Source organism: Miscanthus floridulus, chromosome 14, assembly GCF_019320115.1.
Source record: "Miscanthus floridulus cultivar M001 chromosome 14, ASM1932011v1, whole genome shotgun sequence".
In the NCBI taxonomy this organism is placed as follows: Eukaryota; Viridiplantae; Streptophyta; class Magnoliopsida; order Poales; family Poaceae; genus Miscanthus; species Miscanthus floridulus.
The window spans coordinates 68,949,977-68,974,581 of record NC_089593.1 but is presented as its reverse complement, the minus strand read 5'-3'; the positions used below and the strand labels follow the sequence as shown (position 1 = coordinate 68,974,581).

General features: G+C 47.2%; 2 protein-coding genes and 1 long non-coding RNA gene across 3 annotated transcripts; 1 reads left to right on the top strand and 2 right to left on the bottom strand.

Moving 5' to 3' along the window:
* Window positions 1-3,084: 3,084 nt before the first annotated feature.
* LOC136505334 (aspartic proteinase nepenthesin-1-like) lies at window positions 3,085-4,795 on the bottom strand. Its single transcript, XM_066500482.1, has one exon. The coding sequence runs from the start codon at window positions 4,791-4,793 to the stop codon at window positions 3,483-3,485; it is 1,311 nt and encodes a 436-aa protein (XP_066356579.1). The 5' UTR covers window positions 4,794-4,795; the 3' UTR covers window positions 3,085-3,482.
* A 6,086-nt stretch (window positions 4,796-10,881) lies between these two features.
* Window positions 10,882-13,333, top strand: LOC136503661 (zinc finger BED domain-containing protein RICESLEEPER 2-like). Its single transcript, XM_066498663.1, has 2 exons — window positions 10,882-10,896; window positions 11,046-13,333. The coding sequence occupies exon 2, from the start codon at window positions 11,123-11,125 to the stop codon at window positions 13,331-13,333; it is 2,211 nt and encodes a 736-aa protein (XP_066354760.1). The 5' UTR covers window positions 10,882-10,896; window positions 11,046-11,122.
* Window positions 13,334-18,678: 5,345 nt separating this feature from the next.
* Window positions 18,679-20,812, bottom strand: LOC136502667 (uncharacterized). The gene is made up of 4 exons (XR_010770658.1): window positions 20,389-20,812; window positions 19,568-19,684; window positions 19,107-19,464; window positions 18,679-19,011 (listed from the first exon to the last, which is right to left on the bottom strand). It is a non-coding gene; the product is annotated as an uncharacterized lncRNA (long non-coding RNA).
* Window positions 20,813-24,605: the final 3,793 nt, after the last annotated feature.

The following is a 24,605-nucleotide window of genomic DNA, read 5'->3' as shown; positions in this document are numbered from 1 at the left end:
GCTATGTCAATGCAAATGGCCAAGAGTGTGAGCTTGAGCCATCCAAGGGGTTTAAATAGAGGCTCCCACGAAATAGAACCATTGGCCCCCTACACCTCAGTGTCCTCGGGGTGACCGGACATGCCGATCAGATGTGATCGGATGCACACCTCAGCGTCTGGTCATCCGATGCCGTCCACATGTCACTCCCGTTCAACCTCGCGTGTATGATTCCAACGGTCAAAATCACTCGTGCGGTTACTTAAGTCACAATCAGACTCACCAGTCCATGACCGGACGCACCCGAGCAGCGTCAAATCAACACAAACACGCACGCCATCAAACTATGACCGGACGCACTGATCCCTTCGGCTCCACGGTGTCAGGTCACTTACAGAGAGCATCCAGAGCGCCTAAACCTGGACCAGACGCGTCAGGTGCGCCATGACCGGACACGCCACCGCATTAGGTCCTTACTGCCTTAGCTCAGTGCTTGCATCACCATATGTCATGCGCGACAGGACTCTCCACCACTGCGTCAGGTCACAATGTGAGCCTACGTCCGGTCACATGACCAACCAAAGCCGAGCGCGCCACCTAGATTTATAATTGACCAGACGCAGCACCTCCGAGTCCGGTCACCACGTGACCTGCGTCCGGTCACCGTTTTTCAGTGACAATCACCTCCTTCACTTCACCAACTTCTCTACCCTTTCTCAAATGTGCCAACCACCAAGTGTATTACCTTGTGCACGTGTGTTAGCATATTTTCATAAGCATTTTCAAGGGTGTTAGCTCTCAATTAGAATCTAAATGCATATGCAATGAGTTAGAACATCTAGTGGCACTTTGATAACCGTATTTCGATACGAGTTTCACCCCTCTGAATAGTACGACTATCGATCCTAAATGTGATCACACTCACTAAGTGTCTCGATCACCAAACCAAAAAGCTCCTATGGATATCACCTTTGCCTTGAGCTTTTTGTTTTTCTCTTTCTTCTTTTCCAAGTCGAGCACTTGACCATTACCATGATCACACCATCATCATGATCTTTACCAATTGCTCCATCACTTGGAATGTGCTACCTATCTCATGATCACTAGAGTAAATAGGTTAGCACTAAGGGTTTCATCAATTCACAAAAACTAAACTAGAGCTTTCATCATGCCATATAATAAAATTTTTATGGTTGGTAAAATTCTGTTCCACCAGCATATATGTCTCATTCTTTTTGAGACTTGTATAGTATAAACTAGAAGGTAATTTTGGTAATTTCTTCAACACATACTTTTTTCCTGATGATATCTTTGTAATGTTGAGGTACTCCACATTACCCTCACACATTGTCTCTATATGACAACCATTTCGACGTATATCTTTAAAGCTCAACAAATTTCTCTGAGACTTTGGGGAATAAAGTGCTTTGTTTATGTCTACCTTTGTCCCACAAGGTAATATTATTGTGGCTCTTCCTGAGCCCTCTATCAATTTAACAATTCCAGATATACTATGATTAACTGCATCTTGCAATGTAAGATAGGAAAAATGCATTTTACTCTTCAAGATAGTATGTGTTGTTCCACTATCTATAATACATATATTTTATTCACTTGCAAGCTCTTGAGGCAATGGCTCATCCATTCTCTTCAAAATAAAATGTACTAATAAACATTAGTATCTATTGAAAAACAATTATTATGTAGTGAAGCATAAGGAAATGAATACTAATTAAATACAAACATAATACAAATTTATTCATTACTTTATAAGATGAAACATGCTTCATTAATACTACTGTTACATTGCACTTATTCATGCACAAAGAAGAATTAACTACAATGTCATTTATTCTTGGACGAAGAAATCAGAAACATCAAGATGATTTGCGGTGTTGTGGTCATATTCTCCAATATCTGTCGCACTAAATATATTGTCATAAAAAATATTATCACCACTACCACTTGTAAAGTTTGTCTCCATATTTTTGTTCTTCTCAAGTGATTCTTGATAGAGATCAACAAGATATTTTGGTGTGCGACAGTTGCGTGCCCAATGAGATCTTCCACCACAACGATGGCATGTATTTTTGTTTCATTAATTTTGCCTTTATCTTTATCTCCCCTTTCTTGCCTCTTATGGGAATGTCCCGTGTTCTTGAATTGAACACCATAATTTCCTCTACCATGACCACGTTCATATCCACGACCACGTCCGCGTCCGCGGCCACACCACGACCGCGTCCACTCCCACTATTTTGATTATCATATCTTGCCGCATTTACTTCAGGGGGTGGATTTGAACCATTTGGACGTGTCTCATGGTTTTTCATCAAAAGCTCATTGTTTTGTTTAGCCACAAGCAAACAAGAAATAAGTTCAGAATATTTCTTGAATCCTTTCTCACGATATTGCTGCTGAAGCAGCACATTTGATGCATAGAATGCAGATAATGTTTTATCTAGCATCTCTTCATCTGTTATTTTTTTCTCCACACAACAGTAAGAGTGATGTGATTCTAAACATGGCTGAATTGTATTTAGAAACACTTTTATAGTCTTGCAACCTTAGATGCAACCACTCATAACGAGCTTTCGGGAGGATCACTGTTTTCTGATGATCAAATCTTTCTTTTAGTTTGTTCCAAAGAATAAGGGGATCCTTATTAATAAGGTATTCAGCCTTTAGACCTTCATGGAGGTGATGGCGAATGAAAATCAAAGCCTTAGCTTTATCTTGGTTAGATGCATTATTTTTTTCTTTGATCGCATCACCAAGCCCATTGGCATTCAGGTGAGTTTCAACATTTAGCACCCATGACAAGTAATTCTTGTCCGAAATATCCAGAGCCGTGAAATCAAGCTTGGCAGGATTCGACATAGTAAGCTACAAAATATATAGGTTGCGAAATTCAAACAATTGCGCAAGAACAAAATATAGAAATAAATACAAATGATAATGTCTTACCACAAAAATAACATTATGATCAATGTAAAATTTCTTACCTAGTTCTTGATAGCTTTTAGAGACAGTCGTGCTGATAACGTGTTATATAATAACTAGTTTGACTATCAAGAATATGTATGTAAGAACGTGGAGAACAAATTTAGAGAGAAAGAAAATAAGCTATTCTCTTTTCTCTTGTCTTATTTCCAATACATAAGCCCTCCTATATATAGCCATACATGTGAGATGGAGTTACAAGAATTGATACTAGGAGAGTTACATCATTGATAAAGTAGAAGGTTATAGCTTTGATGGTATAGGGATTATGGATATCCACACTAATATTTCATAACACTTAACTCAATATATATCTTAAAAATTTTGGATTTTTTTGCATTTGCTTCATTTAGATATTAAGTACTCCTTTAACTATAGAATGTTTTGTGTTTTTAGATACGTAGTTTTTACTGTATACTATATCAATAGACATAATTAATATCTAGGTAAGTAACCAAAATTATGTATGCATATCAATTATCATCTCCATAAGTTGGTAATCAGATAGTGCTGCAATCGGCATTCTGGAAGGAGAGCCGCCCGCCGCCGACGTCAAAAAGGATGTGCATGTTCTGCTGCTGAAAGTTGCCGATGATGCTTTGCCGGTACCCTCTGGCGATCGCCATGCAGGCCGTCGACTTCTCCAGCGGGGCCCAGTAGTTCTTGGGAGGCAGGGCCATGTCCGCGCCGCCGCTGAAATGGAGCACCAGCGTCGGCACCACCCTGTCCAGGTCGCGGCGTGCCACGCACAGCGCCATGCCACCGTCGTCCTCCCCCGGCGGCGGCACGAGGCTTCCGTTCAGCTGCCGGGCAAGCTCGTCCATCAGCGGCTCGTACGCGTCTTTGACGAGCGACGTGAAGGGGCTGCCGGAGTCGATGATGACGCCGCCCTCCCAGAACCCCTCATAAACTTCCTGGAGATCGAACGCCGAGCTCGGGATGGGCAGCTTGGTCGCGCCCACGGTGATCCCCACCAGCGGGAGGTAGTAGAACGTGCTGTAGGGGTAGTCCTTGGGGCTCTCCACGAACGGCATGGACATCACTGGCCCGCCGCCGCTCAGGCTCGCCGCGGCGCCGACGAACAGGTGGCTCGACCCGCCGTTGTTGTGGAAGTAGGGCGTGAGGCAGTAGGAGAACCTCTTGGCGTCCGTCTGGGAGACCAGCGACAGGCGCCCGCGGCCGAGCCCGATGAGTCCCGACGCGCCGTGGAGCGACCCCGGCGTGACCTCCGTGAAGCTCACGCACCCGAAGGCGAGCGTGGCCCCGCCAGACTGGAACGTGAAGACGTCGGTGCCGAGGGAGCCGATGATGCCGCCGGCGCCGTAGGTGACCAGGAACGTGCAGCTGCTGTCTAGCGCGCAGAGGTGCACGTCGTTGGCCGCGCACGCCCTGTCCCGGCACGGCACGGGCGCGAAGCTGCTGGATGCCGACGCGTTGTAGTAGGGCAGGTCCTGCCGGGCGCACACCTTCCGGAGGCACGTCGTGGACTGCGTCCAGATGAGGTCGCTGCCGGTGTCGATGAGGGCCTCCGCGCGCTGCGGCGGGTCGCCGACCAGGTACTCTGCGACGTACTGCCGGGTCGCCCAGTGCACTGGCGCACTCACGCCGGCGCCGGCACGCATGGACGTGGCCAGGTTCTGCCGGCTGAGGGCGATGGCACGGCGCACGCGCTCCGGTGCGGTGTAGTTCCCTTTGGCGTCGACATGGGTGAGTTTCATGCGGATCCTAGTGGCACCGCCGCCGCCGCCGCTGCAGGTTAGTAGGGCAGTGCTGAGGCACAAGAGCACGAGTAACACCAATGTTGGCGCCATTGTTGTTTTGATCTGAGCTTATTCTTGTGCCCATCGAGACCTTATATATATAGTATGGCTGTGCATGCATGGTGATCCTCATCTCCATTATCTTGTGGATAAGCAATGGGTGGCTACGCACAAGACGGTTGACTGCAGGTTGACTCTCCAGTTATTATCATCACAAAATACTGCCACAGCTCGGTAACGACAGGACAATGATGCAGAGGAACATCAAGCCACATTTTTTGATTTATTTTAGGGATAACGGCGTTCGCAAACTCAAACACGCGATGCGTCGCGCGTGACCCATCCGCGCCCCGCCGGAGAGGAAGAAGACGACTCGACCCGGGCCGGGGTTAGGGTTTCAGGAGGAGATTCACTCACTGGCGGGTGTATAGAAGAGAGTTTGGGGACGGTGGTCGCGACACGAAGGTGGTGGCGGGCGAGACGGTGGTGGGACGGGGCGGTGGGAGACGGCGGTTGGGCGGAGTTAGCGGCGGGGGCGTCGCAGCGGAGTGGTCGTCGGCTGCCCTGTGATTAGGGGAGGGCGGCGGCAGGAGGTGGGTGGCACGGCGAGGTGGCGGGAGCCTCCGGCCTCCATTGGTGGAAGCGCGAGGGAGGGTGCGTGAGGCTGCGTGCGCAAGCGGAGGCGGGGGGGGGGGGGGGGGGGGGGTACGGGTAGAGAGGCGGCGCTGGCAACATAAAAGAAAGGGGTAGGGGTGGCGCTGGCAACGAGAAAGACAAGTCTCGCACGGTTCCGAAACGCGTGACCCACGATATCGTCATCCAACGGCGTTACAATGATGTTGAAAGTCTACAAGGCGTCAAGGCTATAGCAACAGCAACAGCAACAACCTTCTCTCCTCACCGCTGTCACCAGTACAGAATGGTCCCCACAAAGTGTCATAAAACGATAGTGAAGGAATTGTCAGCTACAAGGCTAGCTCCAAGGATACGGTGCATTACATTTCTTTTATTTGGAGTTTATAATAATTTTGTGGACAAACTTGAGGAACCAAGCTAGGTGTTTGGTGTTCTTTTCCACATCGCGCTATATCATAACACTCTGGTTTCGCCGAAGTTGGGGCGAACAAATACTATGGTCGAGGATGTAAATTTGTCCCTAGGGCACATGTCCTTGTCCGTTCTTGTGATCTAGACTCGGATATGCATTGTGATACGTGCACAGCAAGAGAGACAGTATAATTAAGCATATCCAATGGTCCACACCGTTTTAGCACATGCATGACGCATAAACAAGTCTGGCATGCTACATCTCGGTCAACTAGCAAACAACAACCTCAATTTCTTTGGCGCATTGCATTTCTACTGTGGCACGATGAGCAAGCCAACCAAACAGAAATCCATAAAATGCTAGGTAAAAGAGAGAGAAAATACCTACGAACGGAACACAAGGTTGTTTCAAACTCTAGCGCTACCCGCGGCACCCTCGCGTGCCAGGTTCGATCCCCTCGGGGACGAACCGGCTAGCCGGAGGTAAAAAAAATCCCCTCGCCTGCTCCGTGTTCCCAAAACATAGGTTTGTGGTACCGGCCCACTCATAGGGTAACAGATCCTACGTGCGGGCGGGGTACGGGGTTCGAAGGTTTTTCTCGGACTAGGTGAGAAATCCTCTACCTTAAGCGCAATGCTCGGGGAGCGCATGCTATCCCCGCAGTCTGAGTTTTTTTTTCTATCTTGTCGTTAAACCTGTCACATATAGACCATAGCTAAGCATCTCTACAAAAGAACAAAGCATAGTTCACTAGTCTTATCCTCAGGGCAAACCGCCTCAACCCAAAATCAAGAGGCGACCTGCTACCGGGTGGGCTTCTATGGCTACTATTTTTTTTAAGGTCCAATTCCACTAAGAATGTTGAATTTGAGTCGCGGCCTATGTCGCCACTAGGCCCATGCTAGGCCTGCTCCTGCTTGTCCTGACCCTTCTTCTAGACCCGGAAGGTTCTGCGATCTTCACATCCTTAAGTTTTTGCCGTGAAATTCTCAAAAAAAAGTTTTTGCCCATGAACCGGTGTTGAGGAAAGCCTAAATTAGCGGAAGGGTAAAAAATTGTCATCTAACGTGCAAATTTTATATGAGAATCTGCAATGTCTCGACATCAAGGTTGATAACTTAAGCACGAGCCTCATGTTGAGAAAATATTCGGGAAAACCTCCTAAAAAATAAACTTATATAAACAATGTACGAGTTTTATTAAAACAATGTACATCTATAGTGCATATATAAACATAGGTATATTTTGATCTGCAATGTCTCGACATTAGGAGTTTTATTAAAACAATGTACATCTATAGTGCATATATAAACATAGGTATATTTTGATATGCAATGTCTCGACATTAGGAGTTTTATTAAAACAATGTACATCTATAGTGCATATATAAACATAGGTATATTTTGATCTAGGCCATTACAATTCTCCGAGTTTTGAGAAACGTCATTATAATTCACCTATTCGGAGATTTGCCATTACAATTTCATCTCTCCTGCATCCATGCCATTTACTACGGCTGTCACGTACAAGGCCCACTGTCAGGCACGTATGCCTACGGAAAGGCATACAGACGTCAAGTCCCCGTCTCCTCCGACCGAGCCCACTATCGCTCGCACGCAGGCCGTCGCGGATGAGCGATTGAGCATCGTCGCTCTGCCTCCGGCCCCCACGGGCAGCCGCCAGCACGGGAGAGGTGTGCGTCCTCTCCATAGACGGCGGCCCGACAGCGCGTTGGTGCTCCTGGAGGCCGCGCAGCAGCAGCATGGCTCACGGACTTCTTCGACGCGGTGGCGGGGTCCGGCGTGGGAGGCGTCCTGGCAGCCCTGCTGTTCGCGTGCGCCGTTCATCTTCTCGACCGTCGACGCCGCAGAGTGCGCCACGCACGACTTCCAGCTGCGGGAGGTGGAGAGGCCGCGCTCACCGGCGGTGGCCTGCATGCGAGGAGGAGCGCTCGCCCGCGGCTTGCCAGTCTCGATGCGGCCTGCTCGCGAGGACCGACGGTCTGCAGGTTGGTGTGCACGAAGGACGCGGCCTCGCTCGGAGGTGCCAACACGCCACCAGCTCCACATGCACGAACAGGGAGCTCCACAGGCCTGGACGTGCCGTCCACGGACCACGGCGACGGTGAACTCCTTCAGCGGCCTCTTGGTGCGTTGGAGCAGGTGCCGCAGGCTGCTCTTTTGTGCTCCTCGTCTCCTCCATGGGCAGCACGGGACGGGGTTGGAGGCCCACGGACATCAGCGCCCTCTCCTTCATTCTCCGCATCGACGTGCTGGGACTGCAGGTGCTCGCGCGCGCCCGCGGTGGTGGTGGCGTTGGCTGCTCGCACACGCGCCCACGCGGCAGCTGTTCGCATGCGCACCCGGATCGCGCGCGGGCTATGCTACCTCCACCACGACTGCACTCCCCGCGACAACCTAAAGCCTGCAGGGCCAACGACTAGGAGCGCCCCGTCGCTCTTGCGTGCAGGCCGCTGCGGGCGAGCGCGGCTGCTCCCCCTCGATGCGTACTCGCCCGCCGCGGGCGCGCTCGGTCTTAACGGAGGAGACGTGGACTTGACGTCCGTATGTCTTCCCGTAGGCATACGTGCCTGACAGTGGGCCTTGTACATGGCAGTCGTAGAAAATGGCATGGATGCGGGAGAGATGAAATTGTAATGGTAGATCTCCGAATAGGTGAATTATAATGACGTTTCTCAAAACTCGAAGAATTGTAATGGCCTAGATCAAAATAACCCATAAACATACATTGTCATAAATTTAAGACTCAAACACATTTTATAAAAAATCGGGTAAACATTTGGTGCAAACCTCTCACCCTGTGCAATCGTGAAAATCCCCTTGCAACCCATATGTATAAGTTTCTTAATTTTTTTGAAATGGTGCACATCTACATGCATATACAGAAAGTACATTGTATGAAAAATTAAGATGCAAAACTATTTTCTAAAAATCCATATGCAAATAATAAATTTTAGGTGCATATGTACTAAAGACAAAATCACATGATTTTTTTGTTATTTACATATGATTTTTTAGATTGAGTTTGTGTCTCAGCCTTTTCTACCATATGCATCTATAGATGTACTATAAATGTGCATCGCCATTTCAAAAAATTTAATATGTATTCCAAGAAGTTTTCACGATTTCCACCGAATCAGAGGTTTGAACCGAATATTTACCCAACCTGTTCATCAAGATTCAAGTGCTCGACATGATTTGCTGGCTCAGTTTTTTGAAGGGCACATGTGATGACTTCGTCAACTTTAAAATTTATCAATCTTTCAGAGATGGTCATCAAGATATGGTATATGCAACATGTTCGTGATGGTGAATGCACGTGTATATATATGTGAATGTCTTTGTCTGTCCTGTAATTAAAAACAAAAGTGCAGACCTCGTAGCCAACTTTGGTTCCTGTAGTTGCTTTCTTACAGGAGCTATTATAAGTATACTGCACTAATTTTTAGTGGACTTTACTACTCCTTACGTGGCCCTTTTAGATCCGGCACCAGTCTTTAGGGCACCCTCAACGATAGAGTTACTTACTAGCTCATATAAATTAAAAAAAAATAAAAGCTAACCGCTAAAGGTTATAGGCAGCTATTTAGAACATTGAAGCATAGACATATCAATCATAGGAAAGTGTACACATGAATCATAGGAAAGTGTATGAGCTTAGTTGGTCATAAAAAGTTAGCTTATCATTCTCTCTCCTTCTTATTAATACTGTAACGTCCTGTGATTCTGTGTGTAATAAAAATCCCAACGTTCAAAAATTTTCGCCGCGATGTGTGTTGCATGTAACATGTAGTCAACTTAAGTCAACCTTTTTCCCTTCTAACCCTGATTTCAAAATCATGACTTTAAAGTTTTTGCAACCTCAACACCTTCATCATGTTGTAGACTCTATCAACACCATGATAAAGGAAATTTCTCAAATAAAATATTTCTGAATAAATTAAGATGTGAGTCAAGATCGCGTCACACATATTATATATTCGATCTAAAATGAAACCCTAATCCTCTCTCATCTTTTTCAAAGGGAGGTTGCAAATAAGTTGGTGCATCCATTTAGTATAGATGCATGAGTGTCTGGTTCTTATCTTGGTTGTGCTTGGAGGTAATCTCTTCACCTAAAGCCCTTGATCAAGAATAGGAAAAACATCTCCTTGTTCCCTTGGGCCAAAACTCCCTCCAGTCCAGCACGTAGCCTTCCTCTTGGCCCGAATGGCTAGCCAGCCGCCCTCAGGCCCACTCGCCCCCACGGCCCAGTCCATCCGTGCCTCAGCCCAACCCAAGCACCGCCAGCTCCCCTACCTGCCTTCTCACGTGTGCAGCACGTGCACGAGGATGCTGAGCTTGAGGCCGCAACGCCGTTCGTGGGACCCGTAATCAGCCGCGGACACCCGGCCTCTAAAGATTAGCATGCAGCCCGCGTGCTTTCGGCCCGGTCCGAAGCACGGTTGCATGGCCCGGTCCGAAAACGGCCCGGCCCGTACGCGACCGTGCCTCGTGCCGGCCCGGTGCCCGCTGCAGGCCGTGCTTGGGCTGTCAACAAGGCACGCCGTGCGGCACGGCCCGGCCCGTTTTTCTAGGGTTGGCCCGGTAGGGCCCGGTAAGCCGGGGGGCTATATAAGCCAGCCGGCCGTCCCCCCGCGCGGCCGCGCCTCATTTCCCTCCCCCGGCCGCCGCAACCGTTCCCCACCGCGAAACCCTAGATCCCACCCCACCTCGCCTACTCGTCCCGCCTTGCGCCGCCGCCCACCGCTCGCCGCTCGACGCCGGCAAGGACTCCAAGATCCACCGCTCGCCGCTCGTCCTGCACTCCGACAAGGTCTCCACCGCCGGATCTTGGAGATCTTGGAGCTCTCCCTTCTGAGCCGTCTCCACCGCCGGATCTTGCTCTCCTTTCTCGTCATCTTCCTAGTCTCCGGCCGTATCCTGAGCTCTCGTACTGTCTTCTTCCTTCTCCCTCCCTCTCTCTCTCTGACCGGCAAGGTCTTCACCACCGTGCAACTTGTTTGTCACCGTCTGTCGGGGAGTGGTGCCGCTGCCGCTCGTCTTCTTCTCCGTCTCTCCGGCGCCGAGCTCCGGCTCCATGCAGGTAAGCTGATCTCCACGCCTCCAGCCCTCCACCTCCACTCTAACCCTAGATCTAGCCCGTAGCCTTGAATCTTGATCTATTCTAACCTCTCTGCTCTCTCTCTCTCTCTCTCTCTCTCTCTGACTCTCTGTTTTCTTTTTGCATTGCAGGTCACCGGCGTTAGCTGGTGCCGCTAGATCCGTTGAGGAACGGTGCCGAGAGCTGAAGAAGAGGCTGTGCGGTAGCCATGGCCGGCTCTGGTGACGACGATGGTCCAACCATCAATGACGAGCTCAGGTCGTTGGGCCAGATCCCCGACGACGAAGACGACATGGGCGATGCTGCTCATCTCTTGTTCGGTAGGAGTGCTCCTCCGACCAACCGAGATGATGGTGCTGATGGTGGTGCGCCGGCGGCTAGTGCTGCTGCTGGTGCGTCGGCGGCGGCCCCTAGTGATGCAGCTTCACTCGCTTCGTCCACCACTGGTACTGGTAAGCGGCGCTCCCCTGTGTGGGCTGACTTCGAGGAAGTCAAAGAGGTAGTGGATGGTGAGCAGGTTGTTTCTGCTATTTGCAAGCTTTGTCGTCATCGTTTGTCTGGTAAATCTGCTAATGGCACTGGTCACTTAAAAAGACATCTAATATCCTGTAAAAAGAAAGTTGATAGGGCTAATGCTGTTCAAAGTAGGCTTGCTTTAAACCCTGATGGATCTTATAGAAACTGGGAGTATAAGCCTGATGTTGCTAGGCATGAGCTGATTCGTTTGATTGCTAGATTGGATCTGCCTTTGTCTATTGCTGATAATGATGCTTGGGATGATTACATTCAGCGTGCTCACAATCCTAGATATAAGAGGGTCACTAGATTTAGCACAGCTAGAGATCTGTCTAAGCTATACAATGAAAAAATGTTGCACCTTAAAGCTGCTGTTATGCCTGGTGTGTCTTCTGTTTGTTTGACATCTGATATCTGGTCTGGTAATGCTAAGGAAGATTATATTGCTGTTGTTGCTCACTACATTACTTCTGATTGGGAACTTAAGAAATCTGTTATTGGTTTTAAACTGATTGAAGTGAGTCATAATGGCATTAACATTGCTGAATGTATCTCTGGTGTGCTTAGAGATTGGGGCCTGCTTGACAAAGTTTTCTCTGTTAGTCTTGATAATGCATCTTCTAATACAACTGCTATGCTTGCTTTGACCCCTTTGCTTGATGGTTACCTGGGCTATGATGTTGATCCTTCTGATCATACTAAAAAGGTGTATCATGTTGTGCATCAGCGATGTGCTTGCCATATAATTAACTTGATTGTTAAATCTGGTTTGAAAAGGCTTAAACCTTGCATAGAGATTTTTAGAACTGCAATTAACTTCCTAAATTCATCTAATCAGCGCATTGCTCAATTCAAGGAATACTGCCAAGCTAAGGGGATGCGTCCTCGTAAGTTTTGTTTGGATATGGATGTTAGATGGAACTCAACCTATCTTATGCTTAAACATTTAATGCCATATAGAACTGTATTTTCTGTGTTCATTAATCTTCAGTTTGGCTATCCTCTGTTGGTTGAACAGCACTGGTACATTGCTGAAAAGGTGTTGCAGTTTCTTGAATTGTTCTATGATTCAACTGTTGCTCTGTCTGGTGTTTATTACCCTACTAGTCCTTTGGTACTGCATCACATACTTGAGATTGCTAGCCACCTGCATGACTATGAACATGATTCTAATCTATGTAATGTTGTTGCTCCAATGAAGGCTAAATTTCTTAAATACTGGAAATATGTGCCACTGTTATATGCATTTGCTTTTGTTCTGGACCCAAGGGCTAAGATGAGAGGTTTGCAGAATGTGCTTGACTTGCTTGCTCAGAGTAACAATATGAGTTACATTGATTATCTTGCTGAGGTCAAATTTGAGTTGCATAAACTGTATGACAAGTATGAATCTAAGTTTGGTGCAGCTAGGCCAGCTAGGACCACCCATCCATCTGGATTGACAGGTAAGAGGAAGCAGGCATGGGGCAAAATATTTGGAGGATCAGTTTCTTCTGGTCCTTCAAGTACTGCTGGATCATCTGCTGTGCCTCCTGGTCTCTCTGAGCTCACTGTTTACCTTGACAGTGACAATGTTGTGGCCTATGATGATGATTTTGATGTCCTGAATTGGTGGCATGAGCATAAACTAACCTTCCCAGTTCTCTGTACAATGGCTAAAGATATTATGTCTGTCCCTGTTTCAACAACTTCTTCGGAGTCTTGCTTTAGTCTTACTGGCAGGATCATTGAGGAGCGCCGACGTCGATTGGGACCAGACACTGTGGAGATGTTGATCTGCGTGAAGGACTGGGAGCTTGGTGAAGAGAAGGGACAGCATACAGTGGAGGATGAGGAGTATGAAGACTACTTCAAGAATCAGTTTCTAGATCATGACTCTGGTGCTAGTGGAATAACCACTTAGGCAGTTAGTGAGAGTGAGGCATTGAGTCTGAGTGAGAGAAGACATTTGAGACACTTGGTTTGTAATAACTTTGAACAATTGAACCATTCAATAATGAGCTGGCCGTACTCTTTTCCTTTGTAGGGTTTTATCTCACGAGGTGTGAGTTTTACCTACAAAGGTTTTTAATGAGGCGGCATTGCACGAACAGCTCAAGTTTAAACATATTTGGCTTCCATTTGCTCTATTGTGAACTGATGAAATGTGATTATGTGAACTTGTGACTTGTGAGCTATAGCTATGATATCAAGTATGAAATGTGAATTCTGAAATGTTTTTGTGATTTGTGAACTTGTCAATTGTGAAAATGAATTTGATACATGTCCTGAACTGTAGATCTGTTGAAATGAATTTGAAAAAGGTGTTTTTTAAACAGCGGGCCACGGGCTGGCCTGATGTCTTAATGGGCCCCGTGCTGAACGGGCTGGCACGGCCTGTAAATCGGCCCACGGACCGTGCCTGGGCCTGCAAGCAAACACGGTGTCCCATTGGGGCACGGCCCGGCGGCACGCCGTGCCAATCAGGCCCGTGCCCTTACGGGCCGTGCCTAGCCCGGGCCCGGGCCGGGCCGTGCCGGGCCGGCCCGTTGCTCAACTTTACCGGCCTCCGTCTCTTTTCCGTCGTCTTCTCGTATCGCACCGCACCGCACCGCTCGACTGCTTTCCGTCTCGCCTCCTCAGCTTTCCGTCCGAGCTGAGCAGCCCGCCCTACTTTCCGTCCGGCCGCGACGAACACCATGACGAGGGCACGGACCCCGCCGAGCCGCGCCCAAGACCGCGCCGACGAGCCCCGACGCTCGACCTGCTCCGGACCCTGAATGACCACCACGTCGCGCCGGCAGTCTCATCAACGGCACGGACGCCGGAGCACCTTCACTGGAACCCTAACCTCCGGCTATAAGAGGCCGAGCGCCCTACGCCCTCACCATCTTCCCCCTGTCCAGCCGCCACACCTTCTCTGCCTCGCCTCACTCCACGCCACGCCGCAGCCGCCCGACGTTGGGCAGCGCGAAGAACCAAGCTATGGCGGAGCTGCGGCAGCCGACGCCTTCCTCCCCTCCGCCTCACCTCCGGAGTGCGACACCGACGCCGTGAGGAGGCAAGCTCGCCACCGTGCGCGGTTGAGGCACCACGTCGCTCGTCTCCTCCTCGCCCCGTACCACGCCGACCCCTGCGCTCGGCGAGACGCTGAGCCAGCACGTGCGGCGAACCACCTCGCCACCGGTGAGCCCATCTCCACGGCCAAGCTTCAACCTTTTCCGCTGTAGAAGCCTCGTTTCCTTGCCACGGCCTTCATCCGTGTTTTGGTCACAGTTCGGGAACGCGCCGCCGCCGACGGACGCGAGCCAGCCCTCGCCCCCGGCCCTGTCGTCGCTGATCCCGCGCGACGACCGCGACGCTGGGGAAAGGACGCGCGAACCCGCGGAGACGGCCTCACCACGCCGGCGCACAGCCACCTTCGCCGGCAAGGCACGGCGAACGCCGTGGCCTTGTCCTTGCCTTCCTGTCCCCGCGCCGTGCAACGCGAGGCCGAGACCTGCCTCTCTTGGACCTGCAGCATGGCGCCACCGCCGCTGGTCGCTCACGGCCGCGTCCCCGCGCCCGCCCCGGCACCTGTGCGCGCGCACTCGCTCAGCGTGCCGACACACACGCACACCACGCGGACACACTGCTCGGTCCCTCCGAAGAATCCGGCCGAGCACCGGCATGAGCACGCACCCACCGACCCGAAGCCCACGGCCATAGCCAGGACCGCACACCTGCCGCCGGCCGTTACGGCAGCGCCGTACGGAGTCTCCGGCAAGCCACCACGGAGGACCAACCTTGCCGTCGCAGGCCGCACGTGCAGGTGCACTGGGAACGCATGGACGTCCCGTCTCCGTTTCCCTCGCCGCGCGGCTTCTCCGCGAGCCGAGCGCACACAGCATTCGCGCCCTCGGGCTTTTTGCCGAACACCTAGCGAGCCTAGGCCTTGCCCCTCCCTGGAACCCAGCCAAGCCAGCCTGTCGAACCCATTCTGGGCAGCGGCCCGACGGCGAAGCGTCCAGGCTGGAGCCTAGTGTTTTCCCTTTTTCCCTTCCCCTGCTAGAAGGCCAAATCAGCCCATCGGTCGGCAGCAGGCCCAGCTCGGGTTCAGGCCCGCGCCAACGCCTTCCCTCCTCGCGCAGCGCTGGGCCGGAACCGGTCAAACGGCCCAGCTCACGCCCGCGGTGCTGTCCTTAGGTCTTGTTGAGTCCGTTTTTGTTGCGGTTTTATGGCTTCTTATGGGTGGCGGTTCTTGGCATTTTCTTCGTGTAGCGACGACTCGATCTCGGATGGATCCGATAACGCATCCGGAGGTGATGGACCTTGATGGTGGACGACCCCAACTTCCGGAGATGCGTACCACTACTTCCTCGACATTATAGGTGTCATGGGAACACCTTTATTTAGAGAATCCCATTAGGCATTGCAAAGTAGATTGCTAGCACTTACATTTATTCATTTGCTAGAATATGATATGAATGCTATTCCATGAGCCTTGATTGCCTTGATTGAAACCACTTCACCCTGATTTCCAGCTCCACGCTCACACTTATATATGCCTATTTGCTTGCTTGCAGTTACTCCCTCATACTTACATATATACCTTGATATGTGTTGTGTGATGGTTTGGTGATATGTGGTGGTGGATGGGGTTTAGCCGTGAGGCATCCCCATAAGGTATATGGTATTGATACGTGACGGGACCGGTGAATTCCGAGTGGGTGGTGGTGATGTGAGGAGATCTAGAGTCATTCATTGCCCTCGACCTGATTCTTTGGTGATACCGGCTAGAGTGAGAGGTTGTCATGGTGTACGGAGTGCACCCAGGTTAATTCCTGTGGCGAGAACACAAAGTCCTAGAGGGACGACAGTCCTCGAGGGACATAGGGATGAGGTGTTCATGGATAGACCACCTCTGAGGGTGAGTCTTTGTGCTGTGACGCACGTGGTTTGGTGGAAGGTGCTCACTCTAGCGAACCTAAGGACTAGCGTAAGTTGCAACCATAAATCACGGGCTCTTTTCGTACACACCACATACTTAAGTGGGTACGGCCCGTTGCCCAAAGTAGTGCAGGCGACCACCAGTCTCTGTGGGAGTTAGTAGGCACGCGGTCTATGACCCTGTGCAATTAGTGTCAGGAGGTCTGAGGTTACTCCATGCTACCTCGACGACACGGCCCCAGCTTATATAGTGGCGTCTATATATTTTTGCTCCGGCTGGTGGACAGGACTGATGTTAGTCGGCCTAGGTTGCAGTGGCGGTGTTCATCGTCGACGGTGCTTCGTTGATGGTGTTCATGTGGGGTAATAGTGTACTCTCTGCAGAGGTTTATAATCTATATGTATAGCCACGATCTCGGTTATGATCACTTACCTATGTGCAGGGTTTAGCTAACTAGCTTCTCTTGTGCTTTACTTCTCTCCCCTGAATATAAGGTCCGGCTTGAGGCCGCTGAGACAAGGGGCGTGTGGAGGCTGCCCGGTTGACTAGACCGAGAAGTTGAGGGTGATGTGAGGGATGATGAGTGGTGAGATGTGATGATGAGTGGATGGTGAGAATGAGAGTGTGGATTTGGGATTTGAGAAGATATTATTATATACTTGTTGCTATTCTGCATGCGCTAAGGATGCAAACCACAGCCAAACTATTAGGATCACTAGATTTCTTTATTTTCTATTTTTCACTAAAGCTCATTGGTGCTGACCATGGCCTGCACACATCTGGTGGTGTGCAGATTTTTTGACTTGCAGTGTTGTTGATATTAGTAGTTGGTTTGCGGATCTACTCTCAAGGATGCATATGGATTGGAGAATCGTCAAGCTTCGCTGCTACAATTAGATTAGTCTAGTTTTATTCTTATTTTGTACTCTGATGTTTTGAATGGAAATATAATTAGCTGAAAAGTGAATGCCCGTGATAGCCGAGAAATCCTGGGACTATCACAGAGAGACAGGAGAGTCGGAATTTCAAGTTTGAAATCCCGGTTCGTTTTAAATACAATATTCTATGAGCTAGCTCTTATAATACTATTGGAGCTGCACTGAAGATGCTATTGTCATCTATCTTCCTGGATCACACACTTTAATTGATGAGAACTATCTCATTTATGCTCATATTCTAAAACGAGGTCCAAATAATTCTCTTGTGTACTTCTTTCCAGGCTATACAACCGAAATCCTGTTACATAACCCGGGATATTGGTTGTATGGCCCCGTTCGCTGGTCTGAAATTTGGCTGAAACTGGCTGAAAACACTGTTTCGGCTGAATTGTTGTGAGAGAAAAACACTATTCCGGCTGAAAAAAGAAGCCGAACAAGCCGAATACAGGGTAAGCCGAACAGGACCTATAAATGCCCATCACTGACCATACCTTTGCAAGAGAAAGAAGCTGCCCGCAGGAGTATTTCAGGTAGAGTGACAAGAAGCCAAACAAGAAATGTCGCGGCACAGGAGGCATAGGAGGCACCACAACCCACCGTTCCCGACCTCGTCTACGACCCAGTGATTGGTTGGCACTGACCTGGAGATGCTCCAGGATGGTACCAACCACACCCACCAATGATGAGTTCACCTAGCTAGATGGCAAAGTGACAGCTGCGGGCAATGGGCTCATTGCAAGTTCAAGCACAAGTGGCATGCCTCCGCCACCACCACAAGAGGAAGAAGTTGAACAAGACCAAGGCGGGCACAATTATGAAGCTGAGTTAGCTAAGGTGAACCAAAGGCTGGTTACCTTGGACATCCGCACTAGCGAGCTGCGCCAAGCCTTTGACCACTAGTGCAGATACGGGCTGCAGTCCCAGTTAGAAAACCCCATCAATCCCAGTTTCTTAATCGGGACTGCGAATCCGGGACTAAAGGCTCGCCCTTTAGTCCTGGGCCAAGTAACCGGAAGTGAATGGGGGACATTTAGTCCCGGTTGGTATAACCAACCGGGACTAAAGGGGCCTCCAGTCCGAGCCCGAGGGCGTCCACCTTTAGTCCCGGTTGGTATAACCAATCGGCACTAAATGCCTTTCTTTTCTTTTCTTTTCTTTTCTTTTATGGTTTCTTTTCCATTCAATTTGTTTTCATTTCAAATAGTTTTTCGTATACGCATTATATGCTACTATTGTACGTCCATAAATAAGAATGAAACTAATTACCAAGAGCTTGTATATTACAATGAGATCATTCTTCCCCATTCATCAAGTTAATACAAACCATAATAATTTAAACCAAGCCAATACAAACTAGATGTTCAAGTACACACCAAAGTTCATGCAATCATATGTAGATCACCAAGTTTGACTATGTCGTATTATGAAGTCGGTGTAGTGTAGGTCACTGATGTAGTATGAAAAAATATCATTGACGTAGAGCAACACATTAAGTAGTGCACTCTCCCTTACTTCACAAGTACAGGTACAGGGTCTACTAACGACGATTAGCGGTGGTCGAGAAGTGGGTGGGTCAGATCCCCACTTAGCCACAAGCAGCTTTTCCTGAAATCCTTCTGTAGTGAGTGTTGGCCTTTCAGCGGCATATTTCCAATCATAACCCAGTTGATACATTGTCTGGTTTAGAATGGCTTCAAAGCTGCAACCTGCGTAGGTTAATTCATAGTCCTCAACCTGTAAGTGTTGACAGAAAAAATGGATATGAGAACCAAGCATATGGACATAACAATAAATCTGGATATAAGCTATGAGATCCACTTTGAGTTTACCACATCATTTCGGTTGTTTCGAGCAATACTTGCACAAAAGCCCGAAACATCTCGAAAGAGTCCCGCATTTATAGCTTCTATCATCATGGAGGATAATGTAGGCAGATTGTACCCAATATTCGCAAGCGTCCATAAACATGCCATGACAACATATTTTTCTACACTAGTCTTGTGGGGTGCCTTCATTCCTGTCTCTAAGATTTCTACAACCTAACGTCTACGCCGCCTCCTAGCGGCGATGCAAAAGCCATTCGACATTGGATGACTCGTCCATTATTTACTTCGAAGCTCTCAGCATTGATGTTGTCACCCCGAAATTTGAGAGTGTCTCTTCAAACCAAATGATCGGATCAATTACCTATGGTACATTTAAGAATCACATATATATACATATCAGAAAATTTATTTGCACAAGCGTATTTAAACATATTAAATTATTGAAAACATATATTGTTGCTTACTATGCTTGGATGATTGCGCGGTATATCCGGCAATATTGGATCGAATCCCATACTACTTACATAGCTGCCAAAACCAATGATTTCTGGCGAAGGGAGACGTCCGGCCATCTCTTCTCACTAAAGTCAATATATCAAAATTCATATATATACAAAATATCAAAATTCTTATCGCTGAAGTCAGTATTTTTCATATACCAAAATTCATATATATACAATATATCACTAAAGCCAATATATCAAAATTCATATATGCAAAATATCCAAATTCAAATCATCGAAGTCAATATTTTACATATGCCAAAATTCATATATATAAAAAAATATATCACTAAAGTCATTATATCAAAATCTATATCACCAAAGTCAGCATATTTCCACATATCAAAATTGATATATCAAAATATATCAATTAAGAAAAAATATATCACTACTTCAATACCAAGATTCATATCACTACATCAATACCAAGATTCATATATATGCAAAATATAAGACAATATCACTAAAGTTAATATTTACAAAATGTCAAAATTCTTATCACTAAAGTCAATATTTTTCATATATCAACATTGATATCACTAAAGTCAATATATCAAAATTCACATATCAAAATATATAACTAAAGTCAATATTTTTCGTATATCAAAATTCATATATGTATACACAATATCACAAGTCAGTATATCAAAATTCATATATACAAAATATCAAAATTCATATCACTAAGTACATATATCAAAATTGATCTATTTTTCCAGCATATATTGCCTACAACTGTATATTTTCTATTTTCTAAACTATGAATGACGACGGACGAGGACCTGGACGGGGACGAGGATGACGGTGGTGTGCGGATGACGGCGGCAATGCACGGAGGGGCAGGGTCCTGGACGGGGACGAGGATGACAGCGGCGCGCGACTGACGGCTGCGCCGCACGCTGTGGCAAGGACCTGGACGGGGACAAGGACAACGGCGCCCCGCGGATGACGTACGGCGGTGGTGCGAGGCGTGGCAGGGATCTGGATGGGACGAGGATGGCGGCGGCGCGTGGATGACGGCGGCGGCGGAGGACAGGAGGGGCAGGGCAGCGAAGCGCACGGGCGCGACGGGGCAGGGGGCCGTTACCGGCCGGTGGCAAGGACGAGATGACGAGGCAAGGACGTACGGCGAGGGGAAGACGGCGGAGAGGACGGCCGTGGCATAGACAGATCGAGGTTGGCCGGGGACGTCATTGGCACGGTGGACGGCAGAGAGAGGACGAGCAGGAGGAAGAAGAGATCCAGATCGGCGCTTCGTATATATAGGCCGGGCATCTTGAGTCCCGGTTATGGCCGCAAACCGGGACCAAAGATCGTTTTGGCTGGCAGCAAAACTGCGCCTTGCCAGCAGTTTCGTTTTCGCCCAGTGCTGGCAGGTAGTTTCATCTGTTACTTGAATTCTTTTATTTCACCCTTTAAATGTTTAACATGCCATAAATTATAGTTACACTTTTTGTAATGGAAAATGTAGTACTTAGTTAAAATCTTATAAATTATTGCCTTTCGACATGTTAAAATCAATTTTTGTACTTATCACATTTATTTTGCGTTGCGCAGAAATCCATTTAAACCGAAGAAAATAGCAAATCACCTCCGAAAAATCTGAAACATATCGTTTCCTCATCCCGTGGCGCGCACAAGCTTCAGAAAAAGTTTGAGGCGCATACCACGTCAAAATGGAAGAGTCATGTGAGACCAGGAGTTCTAGTTAGGGTTCTTCAAAATGGCGCATCCATTTTGTGAAGCGTGTATATTACGCCGGTGTCGAAATGGCTTCAAATTTTTTTCTGCATCCATGAATGCGTAAAGCATGGCCCCACGCCAAATCTTAGATTTATCTGATCAATCTCGGCCATTACTGAATTTATTTTGCGCTAAAATTGAGAAATGAGGTCGCATTCCGCGTTGAAAATAAGATATTTTTCCATCAACCTCCATCAAATTTGGTTCATTGGACCATATGAGACCCAGCATTGAAATTTGGTACCATTTTAGATCATTTAGGGGTGGTCTCATTTCAACCTCCAATTAGGACGTTGCGCCACGTAGAAATTCATTTAAAGTGAAGAAAATAGCAAATCACCTCCAGAAAATCTGAAACTTAGCATTACCTCATCTTGTGGCATGCACAAGCTCGAGAAAGAGTTTGAGGCAGAAATGGACGAGTCATGTGAGACCCAGGAGTTCTACTCAGGGTCCTCAAACTTGGCGTTTCCTTAACAACAAAGATCTTAGAAAACCTTAGAATAAATATTTGGAGTAGATAAATTAAACACACGATAACAAAGACCTAACAATAAAATTATATATACGATAACAAAAACCTTAGAATAAAAGTACATATACGATAACAAAAACCTTTTTTCTGAATAGGTCAATGTTACAATCAAAGTGTACAAACATATTATAAAATAACCACCTCAGAAACATTCTTCTAGAACCCAACTAGGATCAAATAGGCGCCAGAGGATGCCGGAGATGACGAAGGGGGTGGTTGCGCGAGGTGACGAACCAATGCCTCTCCGTGCAGATAGTCCATTAATGCCTTGAATGGACTGTTCATGCCTGGAATGGACATACAATCCATAGACAGTCCGGAGCACACCGGATTGGATTGATCCATCGACCTCATGGACAGCACATGCAACAATTACGTTGCACGGGCATCACACCCAGCGTCCCCAAGCTTCGGCGTGGCTCTATCTTCAGAAACATTCTTCTAATACCTCTTGTGTGCACCATTGCTGACTACGCATAATAAAATTTATATGTGGAGGGCTTTCTCCCACGCAGAGGCCATATACGTGGATGCTGGATTGGGCAAACAATATAACAGAGTGGTCATGAGTGGCCATGGTGATGATAAGTCTCTCGCGCGCGGTGGTCGGTTTATATAAGCGTGAGCAAGTGGTAGGTGGCAGCAGTTGGGATCGCGCGGTGGTAGTTGGGATCGAGCAATGCTGATCGGTGAAGGTGGGGTACTTCTAGTCCCGGTTGGAACAAAAAACCGGGACTAAAGGTCCCCTTTAATCCCGGTTCGTAGCATAAATCAGGATTAAAGGGGACCTTTAGTCCCGGTTTTTGGTTCCAAACGGGACTACAAGTCCCCCCTTCTAAATTTCATACATCATAGCCTTTGGACTTTATTTATTATATATGATATATGATTTTGATATATTGTATATTTATATTTTGATATGAATTTAGTGATATATTGAATTTAGTGATTTGAATCTTGGAAACTTAGTGTTTCTTTAACGTGTGGCACGTAAAAGTGTGAGAAAAAGTTTGAATCGCATACGGCACCCGAAATGTATGTGACAAATAAACATAAGTCATGCATACAAACCTAATTATAAACACACAAATAAATATAATTAAACATAACTGTATGAATAAACCTAATTAAACATAACCATACAAACAAACGTAATTAACACATAAACCTTATAAACCGGCTGCAGCTCTCGTCTATCTCCACTTAATGTAGTGGATGTCTCGGATACAATAACCGCATTCATTTCTATGTAATTCAACACCCACATTAATGCACTCTCTCTTGCCTCACAATGCCAAGGACATGGTCGTCCATAGATGTAACCTACTGCCGGACTATTGATGGCTCTGTCTGAGTAATTTTCACGCATAACTGGTGTCCTTGTGTGGTATACTGGCCTAAGGGTCCATCGTAGTCCCAGGCGTATCCCAGTCACCGAATAGCTTGCTCTAGAATGGCCCGCAAGCCACATGCATCATATGTAAAATTATGGAGCAAAATCTGCAAGTGGAGAAACAAAAAATATTAGAGAACAGTCATATAATAATAACAATAATAAACATGACTCTGATAGCATACACGACTTACCAGATCCATTTGGTTGACTCTCGCCATCCTTTTGCTTACTTGCACCATGTCCAGATTATGCTCACGTAAAGCTTGCATCTTGAAGTACGAGAAATCAGGCACATGATAGCCAATTCGCTAAGTGTCTGTAAACAATGCATCACGGTATTGAACTGGGCACTTCTCTGGGACGACATCTGTCGTCCCCTCTGCACGATGTCTGAACGCACATCTGGACTATGCCTAATAGGGATGTCAAAGGAGATATTTCACGTCCATAAGTCATCACCTTCATCATTCATGACCTCACTTGTCGTTTGCTCAAAGATGTCCCACACCCCCGAGCAAGAATAGTGCTGATTCCAGCCACTTTATTGGGCATATAGTACGTGACATATGCAATAATCATATTATGAATGAATGTATATATGCAATAATCATATTAGCATGCAAACCTTATATGGTGAAAATATTCCATACTATAGATGGATATGGGAAACGCGGAACGACCCTATTTGGCGGTGGTGCAAATTAGTGCGCCAGGGTGGAAACATGGTTCCCATGGTAGGGGAAGTCTGTCACCATTCATCATACCTAAAACTGAAAAAAAACTTCCAAATAAATATAGAACCACATATAAATACCCTGCAATATATTAGAGAAACATATATAAAATGTGTCAAGATTAATATGTGCCAAGTATTAAACTTAAACATATTTTGCAACCATTTTGCACCTACTTGTTGGCACATAATTTATTTTAACGATTATTAACTCTCATCAAGAACTAATGTTGGTAACAAAGATCTAGAAATCATTATAAATGTTTAAGGTTATGTAGAAATGATGTATAAAAAAATGCACCATTATTATTCCTAATCTAAAAAACCACAAATTTCACTTTTTTATTTCTGAACCACGAAATGAGCTACATTATTAACAATAAAATATTAGATGATAAAGTTGCTAACCTTTAGAAAGTAGAATGAATGGAGGATTGAAGGTCTTCTCAAGAGCTAGCCGGCCAAGAGCAAGAACATGCTCACCCAAGCAAGAACACACACGCACAGCCGAGAGCAATAATTGAACAAGATGGCTCAGGCAAGGGGACCGTGGAAACAGGATATATAGTGGGGACATTTAAGTCCTATTTGG